This window comes from Manacus vitellinus, unplaced genomic scaffold (genome assembly GCF_001715985.3).
Source record: "Manacus vitellinus isolate BGI_N305 unplaced genomic scaffold, ASM171598v3 scaffold_1_pilon, whole genome shotgun sequence".
In the NCBI taxonomy this organism is placed as follows: domain Eukaryota; kingdom Metazoa; phylum Chordata; class Aves; order Passeriformes; family Pipridae; genus Manacus; species Manacus vitellinus.
In genome coordinates, this window is record NW_021939396.1 from 38209439 (window position 1) to 38232290 (window position 22852).

Sequence of the window (22852 nt, forward strand, 5' to 3'; positions counted from 1 at the left end):
ACTTCTGTGAAAGTACCATGCCTGCAAGTGCTGGAGGCTTGCTGTAGAATCTATAAGTAAATTGGATGGATCAGTCCCTGTAATGGTGTTTTTCATAGTGGAAAGGGGACCAAGTTCAGAGCAAGAACCTCACCCTCCCTGGGGAGACACTAGGTGGTGCAACCTTCTTGTGTGACACTGAGGACAGTCCTTCTCTGGTATGACTGTTCTTGCCAGGTTTTTAGAGTTTTGGGTTGGTCTATGCAAATGCTGGTATCAGGAACCACTCTGACACCTCTTTAACCAGGCTGTAGCTGTTGCACTTCAGCCACTAACTTCTCTCGTGTTTTGAACTGTTTCTGTTGAACAGAGTTATCTGGCTTCAGTAGTTGTAAAGGCCTATAATCCCTGCAAGGTAGAATTTATAAAATATTATTCTACTCCCACACCAACCATTCCAGCTATTAAAAAATATTTTGGTGTAGTTATACCAGACACTGACTGTTGATCCCCTGAGTAAGAAAGCTGTTATGTACAAATTGCTTTAGGAACAGCAATATTCAAACAGAAGTTAAAAAATCATCAGAACAGGCTAATACTGGAAACTTTTCATAATAGCATTTCAAACTATCTAGTGCTATACCTTGACTATATTCTTGTCTTAGAATGTATGTTACCAACACTAACCTCTTGTTCCCAGAGCCACTGCTCTTATGCCTTTTTTTTTTGTCTTAAAATAAAATGAAGCCTGTATTGAAGTATTAGCCTGTACTTAACTGTAATGTTTTCCAAACAGTTGCTAAAGGACTGTGTTGCTATTAAATTAAGGGATTTTGAGAAGCTGTTTTAAAGGATACCTGAGGACTGGCTTCCTCTCTTCATGCCCTCCAGGTCAAAAAGAAGCCACAAGAAGGATGCAAAAATGGTTAGCTTGGTCCTTTACAGCTTCTCAAGGCTGAATGGCTGTAAGGAAACCAGAGTCCATTAATCTTGTTAGTGGTGATGAACAGATGTTTCCCTGTTCCACATGAAGCTACCACTGTGGATACAACATCAGCCATTTGTTTTATCTCAAATTACTACCACACAACTTGCTTCAGATTAAGTGTGTTTATTAAAATTAAAAATCACCATACAATAGAAACTATTTACATATTTAACTGATAGTCTGCTTAAACTGCACAGTTTGACTGAAGGAAGCCAATGGAAAAGAAAAGCTATGAATATTTCTGCTGCTGAACTTCAACTGCAGGCACACTGAAGCTTTATCAGAAAGGTTTTAAGCTTCTGCAAAGTACCATTTGCCTAAATAATTGGGCTGAAGGGTGGCAAAGGTGTGTACTGGGTTTCAGTTGTAAGAACCAGTGTCACTTTGAAAAACAAAAAGTGGTTACATTGCAATTGCACTAGTTCATCTGTTTTGGTAAGTAATTTGATAGAACAATTCAATATACAGAGCTTAGCAAATTGCATTCACTTTAAGAATTAGATTTGTATACAGAGCAACAAACTACAGTGTCACTGCAATGTAACTTGATATCCTATTGTATATTTCCACAAATTGGTTTTGATAGTGCTAGAGCTAGTTTTAGCTTTAAAACAGATTTGAGGTTAGTTGATTAAAGCAGCAAAAATATAAGGAATATTCACGAATAATCACAGAGGATTAAAAATGAAGATTAAAATATTTTCACTGGTAACAGTTTCAGCAACTGCAATGAAAGTGTTAACTTCCTTCACAATCCTGTGCTTTCCCATGGACTTCAGGTGATGACTTTGGCCTTATGGGAAGCTGAAAGTTGAACACAGAGCCAGGTGTGCTGCTTCTTCTGCCGTCATGGGTGTTCATCTTGTACTTCTGCATCTGTGATGCTTTGAAAATGATTTTAAACTTAGTATGAGTAATGCAGCAGTAAAACAGAACTATTTTCTGTGTAAAGAATTATATACATAACTCTTCCTCAAAGGAAATCTGTTTAGAAAGTCTTACAAGAGGTGACAGTATGCCAGATACTAATGTGAAACAAGTATATAAAAATAATTTTCACAATATGCTGTATTTCAAAAAAGATTATTTAAGAACATCAGCATGTCTTAAATCTGTAAGTTCTTCTTCGTGACTTGTTTTTTTGAAAACAGCTGTTCCTGGATCCTCTCACCGCTTTATAAAGGTCTCCTTGTAACATATTTGCATGACTTAGAACCTAAGAAGGCACTGTCAAGCTGTACCAGGGCCTGATGGCTTTCCCTCCTTCTCCTTCCCTGCCCCAAAAAGCCTGTTTGCTTTAAGATGTTTCTACAGCTGCAAAACACAGAACATTTAAGGAGAAATTCAAGTTTTAGAGGAACTGGTTTAAACAAATAAAAACATTATTATTTCTCTGCAGAATTACTCTTTCCTTCAGTGTTTCAGCTTCCACACTCAGTTAAGACATCTGAACTCATGAAGTAATTGGTTTTGAGCAGTCTCTCCAAATGATAGTCTGTGCCAATGATCCATGTCCATAGAAAAAGTGTTCTTTGTTCTATGGCTGCTGTTGATACTGCCCTTCTGTTGCTGTGTAGAAGTCATCAAGCACACTCTGTAGATAATCAAATGTTGGCCTCTCTTCTGCTTTGTCTTTCCAGCATGTTTTCATGATATCGTAAAGCTCAGCTGGACAGGTTTCCATGCGTGGCATTCGGTACCCACGCTGAAGAGCAACCATCACATCTGAATTGCTCATACCTTTAACAAAAAGAAAAAAAAAAGAAAGATTTTATGAAATTATCTCCATTTTATTTACTTCACTTTAAAGACCTTCACCCAGTAATGCTGTTAAATAACTACTGGAGCTCAGAAGCACAAAATTAAAATACTTTCATCAGTATCCCATAGTAAATATGTCATGTACGTACTTACGGGTGTTTGGGGTTTTATTTAAAAGAAAAATGCTTACCCACAGTCCATGCAATATTCTCAAAATAGCTACTTGTTTAACTTTTCCTTTTCTTTTTTTTTTTTTTTTTGTGCCTACAGAATTGGCTGTCTCATCATAACTACATCCTAATTAGTAAAAGAAATCTATCCCACATGCATATTTATTACACTTACACCCTCTTGAATGCTAGTAAGGGACATTAGCTCTAAAGTTTTAGTACATGTCTGTTAATTTATGCTGCGGTACCTGTTAGGCTTCTCAAAGACATATTTGCTTACGTTAGAGCCTGGCAAATGTTGTGAACACAGTGGTACGAAGGAAGAGTCCCACTGTACAGAAAGGGTCATACCTTGTGAAGAGCAGCAGACACAACTGGAATGCAAGTGTGGATGCTGCCAGTATTTGACATACTATATAATCACCCAGAAATTAGTTTTAAGAGAATCTTAAAACTTGTTTCATATTTCAGAGGTAGTTCCTGAACCTATAGTCCCACTAACTGCTTTGAGTTTCATAGGAAGAGAAACAGCTTTTGGAATTTAAGAACAAAGATCACAAAAGCTCCAAGTTTCTTGATTAGACAGGATTCCTACAAAGTTGCTTATCTAGATTCTCCTCACAGGTATTAACTACTTGCCAGTTTCAACTCAAACCATTTCATATGCAGCTTTATGCTGAATAGTCTCTGGTTGCTAGAACTGGTTAATAATTGAAAATAATAATTTGAAGCATTCCAATTAGAAGTGAATAATCAGTTTACTCTTTCCAGTGGCTGCTGGTTACAACCTATCATCAGGTTACTATTGCCATGCTGGGGTGATTTGCCCAAATCTGTCATATTTCTTCATGTAAAGTAAATGGGTCACCCATTTATTTTCCTGTGATTCTGATTCTCAGTATCAACTTTCAGTCAAAGAGGCTATTTCAATTTATACTTCTATTTAAAATGGATATATATACCTCTTCCTTTTTAATGCATGCAATACCTGCAAACTATTAAAATCTTCCAATACGCAGTCAAGAGCCTTCTACTTCTAATTGCTGGTTGACAAATAAATCCACAGTGCATGGACTATTTATGGTGCTCATAAAAATGATCCCAGGTTTAAAAAAAAATATTGCCCAGACTTGCCCTAGAAGAGATATTTTCCCACAGTACTACAGCTGTACAGTGTCTGCTGTACAGATTGACTTTGTTCCTAAAATAAAAATATGATATGGTTTATGGAGGTAAAGAGAAAGCAGACTTAGCTGCAGGATTAAGTATTGGGTTGGGTTTTGTATTTTTTAGTGCTGGTTTCCAGGTGAGTGTGTAGGTTTGCTCAGGGAAGGACAATTTTCAAGGCATCCAGAAATAACCTTGTGAGCCTAGCTCAGCACAGACAACTGTCTGGATACATAGGCATGTGCTAACGGGAAAAAAAAGATATCTTGACTGTGGGAAGAAATGTTTGTTAACTTGGCTGCATACAACTCCTGTCTGATCCTTTCTGAGGACAGGAGCACTTTTTAGAGTAGCTTTGGGAGGACCTGCTATGCAATCACATATTTTATAGCCCTTACTTACAAACCAACCCAGAGCATATGTTTAAACACTTAGCTGTGCTAAGTGCAGCCCTATCACCTCTTGAAGTTTAAGGGGTCTAGTCCTGAGCTTAAGTGTTTTCCTGGACTAGAACCTTACAGTGCAATGAGAATGTCTGGTTTGGCTCTACCTCTTGTATGGAAGGTCGATATGTTCTTCCATAACATAGTGTAAAGTTGGCTGCCATCACCCCTTTCCTGCCTGAGTCTCATGGGAGGTTCCATCTCCCTGTGGCCAGAAGTGTTCAGTCATTTCAGGGACATGGGTCTGCCTCTTAACCATCTCTGGCAGTTCAGGATGCAGAATTCCAGCTGCTCATGAAGTGGTAGTGAAAATATTTTCACTGTTTAAACAGCAAGAGCTGCAGCACTGGAAGCACCGGGAAAGTTTTGCTTTGATGAAGTGTCTGTTCTCCCTTTCCTGTCAAGATCCCAAGGGTTCTTCTCAGAAGTTACTCCATCTTATGATATGTGCAGTACAGGTGAGCAAGGCTGTACTTTCCCCATTTGCCCACAAGAGAAGAGAATTTAGGTCAATTTTCCATAACCTCAGTAAGCTTAAATGAATGCAGTCTGTTGCCCAGAATTAATCATCTGTGCCTGAGATGTCACCATTTCATGTGCATTAAAAAACCCCTTCATACAAGCAGTGTCTGTGTGCTGGAAACATTCATGCATATTGTGTTTAACAATGAAAAATGAAACATGAAGCACATAACCACCTCACAGCTACCTAAATGCAGCTACAATTGATGTGTACACCTCTGCAGCCTCATACCTGAGCTATATGGAACAACGAATAGTAAATATTCCTAGCGGTAAATCAACACTGCCTTAGGGTCTGCTTTCATATTTGTTTAGATTAGCCAGCACTGACAAATTATTACAGCCTATTTGTTTGTGAAAACATGCTTTCTAAGTACTTTCACGTATTACCCTATAAAAAACCCCAGCAGCTTACACAGCACCGTTAGAACTTGCAGCACTGCATCCTCACAATGGGACTGTGCTTCTGTTCATAAAGCAGAGATCTGTGACAATGCAGCATTTGCTGCAAATGTAACACCTTTGGAAAGTATAAAAACAGCTATGTGTTCATGGTGCCTTTAGTCTCCTAGCTAAAATTCACCCCAGTGAGGCATGTGGTTTACATGTACAGTGACTGTAAGTTCTCAAAGCAGTAAGATTACCTGTAAGATATTTTTCAGATATCACTGGGGTCACTTACTGTCAGATGCCAGCTCTTTCTCTACGTATTTTCTTTGCTTTTTAACACCAAAATATAAATACAGAGTAAAAACCCAGGCCCATACCTGGATAAGGAATCTTTCCATATGTAACAATTTCATACAGGAGAATCCCAAATGACCACACATCAGATTTGATAGTGAAAGATCCATAGTTAATTGCCTCTGGTGCTGTCCATTTAATAGGGAATTTTGCACCTAAAAAAGAAGTACAGTCACAAACAGTCAAAGGCGAATTTAAACACTCAATATCAAGTCAGTAAAAGGTCAGAAATGACTCGCCTTTGATACACCTAAGTTAGCAAAATTACCAAAATTCCTTCTATACAGGAGTTATCAGCAGAGATGTGCCGCAGGATGCACATTGCCACACTGCATGTCCTGTGTCAGAGGGGCAAATAAGATACTGGAAGTTACATAGCACCTTCTGATCCCTAGGTATGGTGAATTGTTGCTAAAATTATAGTCACTGTTTTCCCTTCTGTCCAGTGGTCAGGCAACAATCTTACAATTCCCATCACCTGGAACTTCACAAGATTTTAACTAACTTTCCCTATTTTAAATAATGTCAGTCTGGCTTGAATATACACTTGAATGCATTTCACATTCAGCCATAGATGCAAAAGCAGTAGCAAGACATACCTTAAAAAAATCATATCTTAGGTTACTGTCCTTCGTATATAACTAACTGATTCCAGAAATTGCCAAATAAAAGCAAACTCCTTCCAGTTAAATGAAAAATGTTCAGGCAGCATTTGTTGGGAATACTACATTAGTTCTTTTGACAATGAGAAGCAATATAAGCAGATTGTCTCTAAGCCCTTTTTAGCCTGCTCTGTCATTCTTACACTAGAAAACTTTTCTGAATTGCAGAAAACACATCAAGGAAACTCAAAATAAAAAATGTATAATGTGAAAAGTTAATTTAATCAATACACAACGTTCAGAGATAGCTAAAACACACACATATGGGTCTGTACCTCTGAAAACTGCTTAATCAGATCCTTTGCTCTGATATATTGAATTACTGTAATTCAGTGACTGCTGAATAGCTCATCTTCCTTTAATCTCAACCATAGCGCATTGTTCTCTTTCTTCCTCATACCTTAGTTCTTCCCCCCTTGTCCTGCATTACCAGTTTCCATCCAGACTGTGTGAAAACCTGACATAGTGTCTTTGAAACGAGAAGGGGAAAGCCAGCCAACAAACTCACTCTGAAAAGTTACCCTTATGCAATCTGTGCATGGAAGCATAAATAAAGACTATTCACTACAACGAATTGGCTGTGCACTTCCTGAAAGGATCCTTGACAACATTAGCAAAACACACCTGGCAAACCCCAAACATGTATCTTTAACAGCATGTTTTTCCTCTTGCCATTCCTGACCCTGTTGCACTCTTAGCTTCCATCCCTGCGCTGAACAGGGACATGACCCAGTCTTCCAGTGTCCCTACAAGTAGCAGCAGTGCTGCTGAACATGCAAATTAATGTTGCAGCTCCCAAAGCAGCTTTAAAAGGGAACCAGTCCTGCTAAAGCTTTTCTTGTTACCAGCAACTACACCTGCTAAAGCTTTTCTTGTTACCAGCAACTACACCTGCTAGGGCTCCTTCCTTTCCCTATCTGAAATTAGGAATTAAGGCTGTGAAGAGAATAAAAGATCATATTTTCTTGGCATTTGATTCTGTGAGATGGAAGCTGTGGCTGTGTAATAAATTTCTTCAATTAAAAAAACCCGTGTGCAATTAAGTACTCTCATTTTTCTCTGTTTTTCAAATCTATTTAAAATAAACTCATCAAAAAGCCCAGAGAGTGCAGAGAGGTTATTTGTTTCCTTATTCTTTTTAGAAGTTGTTGGCATTAGAATGCTGCTTCTAGGAAGTCTTTACAGGACTTTCTGTCCTTGGTGACCATGTTACTGTTAAATACAGCCTCACTGCCTCCCAGAGGCTGAAGTTTTAAAGACAAAAATGAAAAGACATACCTTCCCTTGCTGTGTATTCGTTGTCTTCAATGACTCTCGCTAGTCCAAAATCAGCAATTTTGCACATCAGTAAGTCTGAAACCAGGACATTCGCTGCTCTCAAATCTCGATGGATATAATTTTTTCTTTCTATGTATGCCATCCCTTCTGCAATCTGTAAGCAAAAGAACAGCTATTTTGATATTTTGACACCACACAACTCCATTAGCAGCTCTGACCTGTCTGTTTTTCCAAGGTATCAGCCAAGCCGCATCCATTTATTCATTATTGGTGTCTTTGGAGCATTTTTTACATGGAAGCAAGGAAAAGGGGGGTTGCCATGGAAAACCTATGTGCAGATCCAGTCCTGTAAAACTATGCTTACAGTAGTAACAGATCTGAAAGAATTGTTTGGGTGAATAACAACTAGCAGGATTAGACATGTATGAAAGACATTTCCTGAAACAAAATCTTTATTAAAATGTTCCTAAGATTTCTATTAAAATATTCTCTTTCCCGAACTACTAACTGGTTTATTTTCCAAGTACTAGGAAAATGGAAGGAATGAATAAGTTAAGATACAGATGTTCCATTTAAGGCCTGATGAAGCAACAGAGCAGAGAGTGTTAAAAAAAACCACCAAAACCAACAGCTTTCTATTTACTCAGTAAAGGCCTGGGCAATCAGGAAACAATTACTAATATAGGGCAAACAACTTTATTTTATTCTACAACAACATGTACCTGTTCATACACAAGGAGCGTTTAGCAAAAGCCAGTTTTCAGATACTATCATAAGGAAATATAACTGTATTTCAGCAGCCCAAACTGATTTCCAAACCAAGTTAAAGAGGATTAATGTCCTCAAAATAGGCACTAGGGATGATTGTTTTAGTATTTCTCCAGATTGCCTTTTTTTTCCTAAAGAAAAACATTTTACTTTTCAGAAAAAAAATCCAAACTGAAATAATAGTTTCTAAACTCAGAGAAATAAACTGATGTGTAGATTATTCTGTCCAAAAGTTTAGGAGAAGCTAAGAAAAAAACAGAAGTAAAACCTGTTCTTGTGAGCTGTCAGATTTTATCTTTCTTGTGAGACTGCTGATGGGCCATTCCCAGGCAAGAGCCACAGTCCAACCTGTGCCACAAGTACCTCTCCGGGATGGCTGTGGGTGGGTGACAGACCACTCACTCTTGCCCACATGGTTTGAGGAACACACAAACTCTCAGATTTGCCAGTGAAGCAGCAGTAAGAGTCCTTTGCCAGTGCCAGCCCCCAGCGCCCTCCTCACAGGCTCTTTCCTCTCCACCTCAGGAGAAGACATATAGACAGATCCCTTCTCAGCACCAGAGGTGCTAATTTCTGCTGTGCAGCAAAGCAGGCAGGAGCACTTGACCAAATTTTAAGAAAGCATTAACATCACTTCTGCTTATCCGTTTCTAAAAAGTCCCTGAGGGGTTCTGCAAAGGCACACACTTACAACACAAAACCACATGGTCTTTGTTCCTCTTTTTCGGTTTAAGCAATGGAAAAATAGAGCCACTTGCCCTCCCACCTCCTTCCACTGCAAACCTCTTATTACAAACCAATATATTCTTCAGAGCAGTGTGATATTGCCCTTATACAATGCAGGGAGGGTTCTCACATCAAACCAGAAAGAAACTCCGACAATTAAGAGAATGAAGAACACCTGCATTTCACATTTTCTAGAAATAAGTAAGATGTTTTATAATGAAAGAAGCAGCTACTAGTGAATAATTGCCACAGAGAGTCTTACTAGACACACAATAATTGCTTCACAATAGAAGAGCAGTATTTAATTCAGAGCTTGCTCTGCCTCTCTCTCCTCCCCATGCCATTACTTGTGTTTGGGGAGAAGGAGAGATGAAAAGAAAGGTTTTGGTGTAAGATCAGTGCTGAGGCTGGACAAGCCAGCTTGGCAGATACACTCAAAATGCAGACACTAATATCACCAAAAATACATCAAATATCACAGAGGAATCAACTTTTCTCCTTCTTCCCTGCACAAATTTAATATTTGGGCAAACTGCTGGCTAGGGAGTGAAGAACCACTTCATAAAAGAGACATTTGTGATGGTGATATTTAATTCCTAAGTCCAACCATGAAAAGCCATTGGAAAGACCATTTTATTTTCTCTTATTTTTGCCAGATTCACCAAAGTCATCATCTGATTAGTCACAAATAAGAATGTGAAAACAAATTATTCATTACGTTTTCAGCAAATACAAACTATATTTCTGTAAAATTCCAGGACAATGGTTTTGACTGCATTGAATCAGAAAAATTCAAAGAAGCCATGCATATTCAAGTACTTGGGCATGCAAAAAATTCCAAAGTAGGAAAAGAATAATGAACAAGGAATTTTGAATGGGAGGAGGGGAAACACAGCAACTGGACAACTGAATTCACATGTCTAGTCATGTTAAATCTTTGCTTGTGGAAAAAGAAGAAAGAAAAAAATTAAATTTTTTTGATCAAGGGAATGGGTGCCAGAGCCCAAGTGATAACTTCTAATGGTAATTGTTGGGTTTTCATTGCCAAATGATATGTTAATGGTAGAGAAATTCACGTGAACAAAAGAAAAATTAAAGCCTTTTTCCCCTGTCTTCTAATGATCATTGGTACCTGTCAAGACTGTTCGGTTACATGGAACTTCTATTCAGGAGGCAGGATGGGGAAGCTAATTTGAACTTCACAAATATGTTTTGTGGCCTTTAAGAGAGGATTCTGCCTACACTGCACAAGTGTTACTGCCAAGAAAGGAGCAGTTCCCCATCACCTTTAATGAACTATTGACACACTTTTAGAAATATCCAAATTAAATCCTTTTAAAAACAACCAACCAACAAATCAATCAACCAACCAACCAAACAGTTCCTACATACTAGGAACTATGCACGCAGGGTAAGAATGGGAGAAAGGTCTTCTGGGAGAAATAAATCATTCCACAAGACAGCCTCTGTAACTGTAAAGCTTCAGCTAAAAGTCATGGCAGGTGTGGGACAGTGGCCTTAGAGCTGCTCTCAGCTGCCCACATGGGTTGCTCAGGCCCATAGCTGGTGGTGAATCAGAGCATCCCAAAAACCCGACTGGAAATGAGTGCCAAACTCTTAGGTGGACACAAGCATCTTGTTGGTGCATTTTAAGCAGACGATAACCCCGAGTTTCACATTGTCTTAAATTTGGTAATTCTCTCAGTTCCTAGGGAAAAGCCTCACTAAAAGCAGTCTGCAGTTTTGAAGGGTTTGAAGCAGATGTGTTGTTCATCTGGACAGAGCTGTCTTTGGTCTAGGATTAACCTTTCAATAATGGTACCTTTCAGGTACCTTTCAATAATGTCCAAACGCATAATAAAATAAAACACACTTCTTGATCACAGAGTTTTCAAAAAGAGAGTTCATCCTCATGTGACTCTTTGTCTGTGAAGAACTATTGCAAAAGACACATATCTTCAAGTGATTTATCGGTGGAATAACAATTTTCAGTTTGCAGCAGTGCTTATCCTAAAGGTGAAGTCAGGAAAGGTTACAAAATCATATTCCTCTTGATCCAGTCAAGCAGCTATGTAGTCAAAGCAGACCCACGGGGAAAAAAGGTATTATTAAAGTAATGTATATAATTATGCACTAGAACATTAGAGGGTATCATTAAAAATCAAAGAAGCTTGAAAAGGAATATGCAGCAGAAATGTCACAATGCCAAATAAGACTTAAAATTAATTGTAATCTAGGACTTTTCCCTATGACCTTAAAAGAGAGGGGCGGGAGGGATTAAAACACTGCATTAAAAATCTCTATTAATTTTATTCTAAGTTTACTATTATTTCAATGACACTGTAGCCTTAGAAGGCAGAAAGTAGTTGCCAGTGAAGCTGTAGGTCATAGAAGAACTAATGAAAGTATCGGCACTGCATGGGAAAGAAAAAGACTGTTTTTAGGACAAAGCTTTGACCAGCTCAAAAGTTATACCATGAGTATGTTCAGTAAAAACAGTAAAAAAATCATTTTCCTAACCACAGCCACTATGCATGTGTGTGCTACAAGGAAGGTAATGGATTTGCATAAGAAGCAGGAAGAGTTTACACATACAAAAGGTTCTCTGAATTCCCATCATACGTTTTCAGCAGATCTCATCAAACAGAAGCAAGTACGAATTCAAGAACTGTGAAACAAAGAACCGGAGGCTCTTTGGGTAAATTTCCTCTAAGGCAAGATGGAAAACAACTAGTAAAATCCAGAGTTTGCCAGTTGCTTAAGTGCTGAAGGAGCCACGCTGTTGCCTGTAAATGACTAAGAGGAATTTGGGCACTGTCCATGTGGACCGCCTTGGCCCGCTGCATTAGCAAGATCTGGCAATAGACCATGGACAAAGCAATGAAATTCGCTTACACTCCGACTTGCAACCAGGAATCAACAGCTTTGGATTCCCCGAGTCTGCTGGCTGAGCTGGCAGGCAGAGCCCAGCAAGGGGAACCACTGGGAACCACTCATCACCTGTGCCAGGTAATGCCTGCCAGATGCGAGGCAGCCGTGAGAGCAGCCGAAGATGTTGCCATGCTGCTGACCCATGCACAAACAGTGGCCATGCAGGCAGGGAGGCAGGCTCAGGTTTTGTTTTTTCCATATTCCTGGCTGTTTCTGGCATGTCCAACATACTGAGAATTCTGCTGACTTCTATGGGAGATGCCACAGCTCTGCTCTGTACTAAAGCAGATAGTACGTGCCTGGAGATTTGTTTGCAAATCTCAGCTTCCTTTAAAACATGCTCATTTCAGAGACATCTAATGTTCATCTCCAGTGAATAAAATTGTCTTTGCCCGGGCACAGCTAACACTAGATTCCCCCTGCCCCTGCTCATATGCACTAATTAAAACACAAGAGATACCTTCAGCTCTGTCAGAGGGCAGGCTGCTTTAGAATCTGAGCTGGACCACCTTCCTAGCAAGCATTTTTTTGCCATCTTTTCTACAAGCTTAATTTCATAAATCATGACCATTAGTACAAAGAGAAAACCATCAAAATCCAGAATCCACAGCTGTAAGTTAAAGTAGGCACTAGATGTAAGTGTAACCAAGTAACAGCTATCTGTCAAAAATGGCCATCAGTGAGTGTGTTCATCTAACTAAACAGCAAAATCAGTTTAGCAGAGCAGGAGTATATTTGATTATATACTTGATTATATTGCTTGAAAAAGGCTTACTTTTTAAAAGGTGTTATTTCACCTAGGACAGCAGTCCTCATTTTCAAAATCAGAATGTTTCACCTCTTGTAAACATATTTTTTTCAAGACTGTTCAAGGTTTGCAAGTGGAGGCCAGCAAGTGGAGCACTAAAAGACAGCCTGGCAATGCAAACTCACAGCTGTTGTTGCTCTCCAATAACACTTGGAAAATCAGCTGAGGGTTCCTGTACATCTACCTGCACTATATTCTTCAGCCCTCTAATAGTACACAGACCACATCCCATTCTCCACATCTCATCCACATCTCTCTTTCTCCCATTCTCAGTCCCTCCTGTGTCATGTAACATCACAGATGTATGAGGGGAAAAATAATGCTCAGCTACAATTTCTTGCATTTCCAGCATTGGTGAGAAGCTGGGACAGTCTGGGAAACTGCCTTGCCAGAACGGTGTGATTAGACAGTAATGACTGTGTCCACCAAGGGAAAAAAACCAACCTGATGTTAAGAACTTCACCACAAGCTTCCTTCCATATTATTTTCAACCTCTTCTGAAACACATCTCTCCAGATTTCATTCCCCTTAGCTCTACAGAGAGGTTAACATCATTGCTGTAAGAGTAAATTAGTGCTCCATTTGTACGAACTAGAGGCATACCAAAAACGCTACATACATTTTGTGTTCTCCTTTATATATAGCCTACATTCTGGAAAAGTGTGATCCACAGGTCTGCAGTAAAATTGCCACTACCTTAGCAAAGGTCTGAAAATATTTTTGTCCCATCTTTTACCCTAAAGACCCATCAATTAACATTCAGACTGTCAGAGACAGAGAAGACCAGTGGAACATCGGTGTTGGTCAGAGGGAAATCTCTAGTCTGGAACCACACACATGCAGCCTGCAGGTCTATTCTACACAGTCCTGTTATTACCCAATGGCACTAAGGGCTCTTTACAAATGTGCTCAAAAACTCTACAGATTCTTTCCACAAGAAAAATCCTGCTATCTCTGTTCCAAAGTTTTGTTTGGGCTGCAGCCAGAAATGCTCAGGGAGGCATTCCTGAAAACCCCTTCAGGATCGCTCCAAGCAAATGCACAGCTCGCTCTCAGGAATTTCTTTTTAAAGAGGTGACAAGAGGGATTTCTCACATCACCTGTGCAGCACAAGGTCCTGGCCTCTGAGGCCAAGTGCAGGAATTGGCTCTGAGAGGTTGCTGTCAGATCACGGTGACAAGTGATGTTCATTTCAAATGACCTGACCTTCAAAGTTTTGTAAATGACAATCTCTGACCCCTGTTATCTTGAAGTGATTTACCCAAGTTGTACACAGTTAGAGTTCTGCTCTAGTTATTTGCACTTTTTAAGCCTTAAATTTCTGTAAACACAATATTTAAAATGAACACAACATCCCTAACTCCACTGCTGTGAAACTACATGTGCTTTTCTCTTTACATCTCAGGTCTCCTTTCATATGTTCTCACAGATGTTCTTCTCTCCCTTGAATTTTACACACTATTTTCAAAGCTCCCTTTTTTTCCTTCTTTTCTGCCCACTGTTATTCATCTCTTCAGGCCATGACCTGGGATCCAGCAGGTTTTCTACATGTACAAAGCTTTTATCCCACTAAATTCTCAAGGACAAATTACTCAAAGAATTCATAAAACTTAGAAAGCCTATAGCTACATGAAACCAATAATTATAACAAAAATTGCTCCTGCATTGGATCTATATTAAATAAAAATCTGTATTTGATATATTGAACATCTACATAACAAGTGATATGTAATATACTATAGGATAGAATAATTCTATTTGGAAAGGACCTCCAATGATCATCTGGTCCAACTGCTTGACCACTTCAGGCCATTTTAACCAAAAGTTAAAAACATGTTATTAAGGGCATGTCCAAATGCCTCTTAAACAATGACAGGTTTGGGGCATTGATTGCCTCTCTAGGAAACCTATTTTACTGTTTGACAACCCTCTTGGTAAAGAAATATTTCTAATCTTATATTTATCTGTATATCAATGGTTATATAAAATGTTTATATAATATTCTTATTGTGAATTTTTGGTATAAATCCTGAATGTTTTGCCATACCTTTTAAAGTTTTCCCATCTTTCTTCGTGAGTTACAACAAGTTACTGTAATAGGGTACAAATATCTGTAAACTCCAATGCATAATAAAAACCCTCAAAGATTGATTAGCAATAACCTAACAGAAATGCCTTCATTACCTATTAGTAACATGAACTACAACTCACAAAACCACAGTTATTACTCTATTTTTGTTACATGCCTCCCTGGACATCTAGTGCTGGTAACTGTCGAAGACAAAAAATTGGGCTCTGGGCACCTCTGATCCAGGCTGTGAAACACAAATCACTCTGGGGTCTCTCTCTCCAGGTTTCATTTATGACATAGGATAACTTGTATATTTTGAAACAATCATCCTGGTTCATGAATCATATACTAGTATACTGAAACATCATTTCATAATAACTTACATAATTATTTGAAACCAAGTAGAGTCAATTGAGGTTAAGAGACATTTGACCAATTAACCTAACTTAAGAAGTAAAAAAATGACACATTTATTAACATTTAAGGAATCTCCTAAGCACAAAATCACAAACTTGTACTTACACTTTCAACACATAGCTGCTCAAATTGAAAGCAGCCTTTCCACAAAGGAAAGCAGATGTGTACTGCTGCCATCTAATCAGGGTTTCACTGACATCTAGGTCAGTTACCAGCAGTGACCTCACACATTCCCTTTGAAACCTCTTTTATGTATTTCCTCCTTTCAAATAACCTTATTTACTCAAAATTTATTTGAAAATTAATTTTTTATGCAAAAACCCCTGAAGATAAAGCTGCCCAGCATGAGTTTCAGACTCTGAAAAAAATAAAACCCCACTAATTTTGAGCATATTTCCTAAACTTTACCTGAGCAGAGAAGTCAATTAGCTTTGGAAGCAACAATTTACTTCCTTCATCACTCTTCAGGAAATCCAGCAAACTTCCTGTTACAACAGAGAAAGATTAAGTCAGTGTAGCTTATTACCAAAAGAAAGGTCACACCACTCCCCAGTGTTATGGATCACAAAATTGATGCAGTGAAGTGTTTTGACGTATTTTCAAGTTGACCATAATAAGACAGTCTCTTTGCATGTTTTACCAACTGTAACATCCAAGTCTGCATGTCAGATATCTGAGTTTAGCCATTTTCCTGGGTGTAGAAAACTCCCATCAGACCACATCCCAGTTTAGTGGTGTCGAGTTTGGTAAGCATGCTAGTCTATGGACCATCAGGAACTGTCTAGTAGAAGTACTCACATCAGTCCTTTCCAAGTCATGAAGAACAAATACCTCAACACAAAATTGCTTGAAAACAGAACAAAGCAAGAAAAACTATCACCCAAGACAATCTGAGAAGGAAACCTTGCATATTTTTTGCAGTAATGCTCTATAAAGGTTGTCCTTTTCTAGTAGTTCAGCCATCCTTGCAAGACCACACCTCATTCACCTTATTACACACACCTTTATCAATTCAAGGGCCACATAAGGCAATTTCTAAGGTATATTTTAATTGCCTTGCTATGATACCAGAAACAAAAGTTAGGTAGGGAGTCCAAAGGAACCAGGGCTATTTTGGGGTTATCCTCTGATTCAGAAACAATTAAAAATGCCGCATTTAAGAAAACTGTAAATTCAGATTCACAAATGCAGCAATAGATCACAAAATTAAAGCCTCAGCCCATCTTAAGGATAGGTTCTTCTTCAATTAATACCTAAACACTCAAAAAATAACTCCATCATTCCTTCCTTTTTAAAGAAAGGGGACTAATTTAGGAGAAGCAGAAGAGTTCACCTAAAACACTGCTTGCAGATCCAATGTTTTTCTCACCTTTTGCCATGAATTCTGTTATAATATAAATAGGCTCTTCTTTGGTCACTACAGCATAAAGCCTAACAAGCTTATCATGCTGAAGTGTTTTCATAAGATTGGCTTCTTCCAGGAAGGCTTGCACAGACATTGTTCCAGGCTTCAAGGTCTTCACAGCTACTTTCGTACTATTGTGATAGTAACCTACAAAGAGGGAATACAATCAGTGCACTTGAAGTCACTCTGCACCACACAGCACCCCGACTAGCAGGAATTTGTAAAGCAGGTGATGTTAGATTCCAGGAATAGCTAAGAGTTTGAAAGCAAGTGCCAGATGTAGCACAAATGCTAGAATTCCTTTTTATTTTGCAACTGATACAACATTGCAGTGAAAAATGATCCATTCCTTATATTTAGAAATCAGTTATCTCAAAAAAAAAAAATAAAAAATAAAGCAAGCAAGTGATCTGACTTCATACCAAGTTTTCATTCACAAGTAGCGCATAAAAACTTGTCAAGACATGTTTTAATGAGAGTCCGCTTAAATTTTCTCAGAATCCAATAGCGTCCAAGGACTGACTGCAAGATTCTGGAGTATCTTTAAATCCCATGACTTTTTGCTATTTTATGCATGCCAGTCTCATGCTTCTAATCCTTTCCGTAACCCTCAGTGCTCAAAATGGAGCATTACGGGAAAGTGCAATCAAACAAGTGTTCTTGTGACCAACAAGGATACGCTGCCAGGACTGCAATCCTGCAGTGTTCAGCACAAGATTTAAAATGTGATAACTTCTTATCACATAGCTCATGCCAAAAGTGAAGGAGACTGTGGCTGTGGTTCATTTCTTTGTTTATCAAACCTTCTAATGTAATAGTCTAGTTACAAAAAAAGTAGAGAGAATAATTTTCTGATTTTCCCAAACATTAAATAAATGTTAAAATAGTACTAAAAATAGAGTAGCAGACACTGATACTAAAGTTTATCTCATGAAGTCATTTAATTTGAAAAATAAAAGAAATAGAGAGAAAGAAAGAGATAGGGATATAAATGTAACTTTTGTACCCCGTCATACCCATTGCAACATTGCAGAAATATTTCTCAGAAGAGGTAAAACTTTCATGACTCAATGATATAGACTCATTGCCTTATGCAGCAACAATGCAGACTATCACCACCTCCAAACTGGAATCTACTGCTTCCTTATACTATCATCCTAACAAAAGAAATCAGTGGCAAAGCAAGGACCTAGTTCCCAGATCTTAAGTGATTGCCCTAACCACTGCATCTTCTTTTTTTGAAGAAGAATCATCACCTGAAAAAAGCCACTATGTCAATCACAAAATATTCACCTGCACAATTATTAAATCCATTTTTCCAAACATGGTCAGGTCAAAGCATAACATAGACATTTCTCTAAATTACCTAACAGTAAAAAATTACAGCTACAGGTCAAATATGCTGTTAAAGCTCAGGCATATATTTATATCTATTAGAGAAAAAGATATAAAATATATTTCTTTCTGCTTAAGAATCAGAAAGTTTATTTCTATCATTTCTACTATTCCACCCCGTACTCTAAAACAGATCATGATTTCCACCCCCAATTTGTTGAAGTCTCTACTGAACATACTAATCAATATCATTATTTCTGTGAAGCAATTATGAGCAACACACCATTAGCTATGTAACAATATTTTACATTCACTACAGAAATCTATCAAACTAGGGTCTTACTTACAGAAACTTGGCTTTATTGCAATGCCTCAGTGACACTGAGGTTTTCTGATGTAAAAAAGTCTACTCTGACCCTCTGGTCATAATACACAAAGCAAACAGCTGGTGGGAGCACTAGAGATAATTGATCTTGATTACTTCTATGTTCGTTTATTAAATCAGGTATTGGCAGGGATGGGACACCAAAACCCTGAGGAAAGGCGGTCATGAACTCTAAGAGCACACACAAAAAAGTGGACCTTAAGAGCTTGGCAAAACTGGAATTTGTCACCTTTCCCACTCACATTATCAGCAAAACCAGTGTTAGCTTTGTTTGGGCTGGACCTGGAGCAGGTAGCATCTTTTTAGTATGCATCTGTACCACCCCAGCCCAACAAAGTCCTAGTCCTCATGCCAGGTCACCTATCACTGCTATGAGAACATCTGTGGTAGTGCCCCAAAAGATAATCTGCTTTGCAGGCAGACTCTTACTGTTCAGGTAAGGAACTGCAGCCTTTGTTCAGGTGGAGAGAAAACTGATGACCTCAAAGAGCTTTAGTGACAGCAAATTTAAGGTTTAATCTGCATCACAGAAGGATTCCAGTAATGTGCCGGGAGCTGTGGGAAGGGGTGACTATGGCATCGTCCCCCAGCTTCCTACAGTGCCTGGGGCTCTGAACTATTCACTAACACCTGCCTTGGCTGAACTGAGCCCGACTCTGGGTGTAGACCCAGTGCTTGCTGTGTCACAGTATTGCTTGCCATATCATATGAATGAACTGTGGTCTGCTGAATGAACTTAGGACTGCTACCTAAATGTGAATTCAAGAAGATAGATAAGCAATGAAATTCTTGCTTAGATCTAGAACATCTGACACAAAATTCAGATTTTTTGCAACTAACATTCAGCTCATCTATGTGTTGTCAAATTTCTTTTCTAATACTAATGAGATGTACCAGTAAATTTTCTTTGTTCATTTTAGATGTCTTTCATTGTAACAAAAGGATTTCTGTGATACTATTTGCTCTGTTTTTTTCTAACAGCTGCAAAAGAAAATCCACCTTCAAAACAAATACTACTAATATTCTAATTCAGAGGTTATTGAATAAGAGAATCTTTTACACCTGAAATGCAAGCAAGATGTGCCTCATTAATAAAATACACTATAATGGCTGCATTTGCCTTGTTAACTTTCCTCTTAGCCCTGCTTGAGAATTCTCTTCATGGATTATTGATGCCACAGAGCATCATGATTCACTTCATATCAGTGCACACTAGGAACAAAAATGCATAAAACATAGACCCTGCTCTTGCAGTGCTGCTCTGTTTCGTCACATCACCAAAGTAGCTGCCCAGATGCACTGAACTCCATGGTCTAAAAACCTTTCATACCATGGCAGGAAGTGAGTTTCTCTGCAGTTTCAGCTTCTGTTAAAAATCAAATGTGAAGCAAGCAGTATCAATGTTCTTCTCTGCATCTTAGAATAGAATCCTCAAAAAAATTTAGTGTTTCAGGTATCTATCTTCGAGCTGATTACTATTATTTTAACAGAGAAGTATCTTGGACACCCAGGTTGTCCTCAGATTCTTGCACAAGATTAATCAGGCCTAGCTGTGAACAGACAATAACGAAGTTGAGCCTACCATTTCTGACCAGATCTCTAGGTCTAAAGATGAACAACTTTGTGAACAAGCCTACAACACGCAGTTTTCTCCTTCCTCTGCTTTTGCAGTAATTCCCTGCAGCATATACTGGAAACAACTTGTTTGGGCTACAGAAGTATGACATATTAAAAGAAAGATTATATCTCAGGCAGTTACTGTTGCAGGGGAGACCGGGGAAGAGACTGAGAACAGCAGTTTCTCTGCATCCTATTGCAGGTCAGCACTTCACTTCTTCACCAACTACAGCCATCACACAGCTGAAGGACAGAACAACACAACAACAGTAGCTCCATCTCTTGCTCATCTCCATACAGCCCATTGAATAGGAAGGCATAGAGCGGAGGCTGAAGCTTTCTAACCACTTCCATGGTGCAGTGCGTAAAATGTGAGCACAATTCTGCCATGTTGTTTTCATCTATTGTGTCAGCACAGCTGATGCCCAAATTGCACACTTAAACACTAACTTGATAGCCTAAAAACAGAAAGTCTTTATAAAATGCATAAAATTGCACATAACTGTAATGAAGAAATTGCACTTGCAGTGATAAACAATATGAGACATTGGTAGCAAGTTTTCTCAGTGTAAAAGGAACTCTTCAGAATTGGAGGAGATTCAGCTGCCCACTCCATAGGTGACAAAGATTCTCTGCACGGGTCATACAGGAACACAGCCAAGTGCTTTGGGCTTGTTTTTTGTTCCTAGAGTTTTCTTAGTCATCCCACAGTATAAGCTCCAAAATGTTCATGAAGAAGATATCAACATGGAAGCCCAGAAAGTACTTATGGACATACTAAAAAGAAAATACTATAAAAGATATGCTTTCCCATCTTCACATTGCAGTAACAGTATTATCTCTATATTCCCGTGTCTCACAGAATCACAGAAGGGTTCAGGTTGGAAGAGGCCTCTGGAAGGTACCAGGGTCTAACACACCCAATCAAGCTGTTTGTCCAGGACTGTGTCAAGTTGGCTTTTGATTCTCTTCAAGGATGGAGACACCACAGTCTCTCTGGGCAACCTATGCCAGTGCTTGGTCACTCAATGAAAAAGGGTTTCCTGATGTTCAAAGGGAGCCTCCCGTGTTTCAGTTTGTGCCCTTTGCTTCTGGTCTTGTCACTGGGCACCACTGAGAAGAGCCTGGCTCGGTCCTCTCTGCATACCTCCTTCAGCTATTTACACACATTGATAAGATCCCCAAGCCTTTTCAAGGCTGAATAGTCTCAGGTCTCTCAGCCTTTCCTCAAGAGAGAGGTGCTCCAGTCCTTTCATAATCTTTGTGACCCTTTGCCACAAAGGTCTAGTAGCTCTACATCTTTCTTTACTAGGAAGCACAGTTCCTCTGAGTGGGACACTGTTCCCTCTGAAACCACAATTCTAAATACCGTTTATCAAGAAGAAATTTATTTAGTAATTAAACCATGGGATAGTATTGCTCTTTAATTCACACTACAGCTGAAAAATAATTTTGCTGTATGTGAGGTGGTAGCATAACAACCAGCTCTCTAGTCAGGACAGCGTAACAACGAGGTTGTTTCTCAGTACCTTTACATACCTCCCAATGTCCCTGGTTGATCATTACAATACACAGTGTTTGCTGACACCCTGCACCACATAGCTGACCTAACATTCGCTTTCCAGTTTGAACTTCCTTGGTTCTAGTATTAACCATGCTCCTGATTTGAGTAGACTTGTGCCATGCAAATCATCTTCTTTTGCTTCAGAAAGGAAGCAGAGAAGAGGAAACACAGTGATCGCTTTTACAGTACATCAATTTTTCTCACAGTGCAGCATTTCAGACAAAGGGGTTAGGTCCAATTTAGATGTTAAAATAATGACACAAACAAGAGGAAACATCTTGAACCAGAAACACCCTTTTAAAGTTTTATTCCTTTGTGCAGAATTAGTCACTTCCCAAAATGATCTATGTCTTCAAGTAGTTGATTACCTCCTACCAAAAAGTCTTCCACAGTATTTCAGTGTCAGTTGAACATTTCTGGTCCTGATTTATTAAACAGAAATAACTGCACAATGACTGACACTTGTCCTGACTAATATCTAAACTGTCATTCATGTACATCATAGCTAGAGGGTTTCTTAAGCCTTTTCTCAAGAAGGCAGATAAAAGGCTGAATTTGGCTATATTATTCTATAGTGATGTGTTGCCTGCATTTTTATATGATTTATACCAAAAAAATACACCTATGACTGAACTAGAGCTTTCTGAACGAGACTGTAGTTGTGTGTATAATTTGCTACTCAAACAGCACCAATCTGTGCTTTGCTTTTCTAAATGAGAGCATCTCTTCAAAGCAGTGACATTCCTGCCAGACTGACCCACTCTTATGGGTCATCAGAGACCCTTTCATAGCTTTGTGTCTTCCAGCAAGCTTTGGGATACACTCTTAAGTTGCTCAGAAATACCTTACCTATAGAATCTTACACCTTAAAATTAATAATAATCATTATCACCTTCATCTGATCTATTACTATTATAACTGTAACAATTTTATTCCAATTTAAATAGAACATCCAAAAAAGAGATTCAAGGAAAGGCCAATGACTGAGAATGATTTGGCCTTAAAAAACATCCTAATGAAGACTTCAGGAGGAAGGTATAGTTTACCCCAAACAAGACAGTAACTGGTAAGAAGTGTGTAAGTAATGAATAGCACACAGAACATGCAATAC

At 38.7% G+C, this 22852-nt stretch overlaps 1 protein-coding gene across 1 annotated transcript in view; it reads right to left on the minus strand.

Moving 5' to 3' along the window:
- Window positions 1-1074: 1074 nt before the first annotated feature.
- Window positions 1075-22852, minus strand: part of LYN (LYN proto-oncogene, Src family tyrosine kinase) — a 49699-nt gene continuing 27921 nt past the window's right edge. The window contains exons 9-13 of the mRNA XM_018080177.1: window positions 16805-16987; window positions 15844-15920; window positions 7715-7868; window positions 5798-5929; window positions 1075-2707 (exon numbers count right to left, since the gene is read on the minus strand). Coding sequence (XP_017935666.1) covers window positions 2505-2707; window positions 5798-5929; window positions 7715-7868; window positions 15844-15920; window positions 16805-16987 — 749 coding nt within the window. The 3' untranslated portion in view covers window positions 1075-2504. The remainder of the gene's footprint in view (window positions 2708-5797; window positions 5930-7714; window positions 7869-15843; window positions 15921-16804; window positions 16988-22852) is intronic.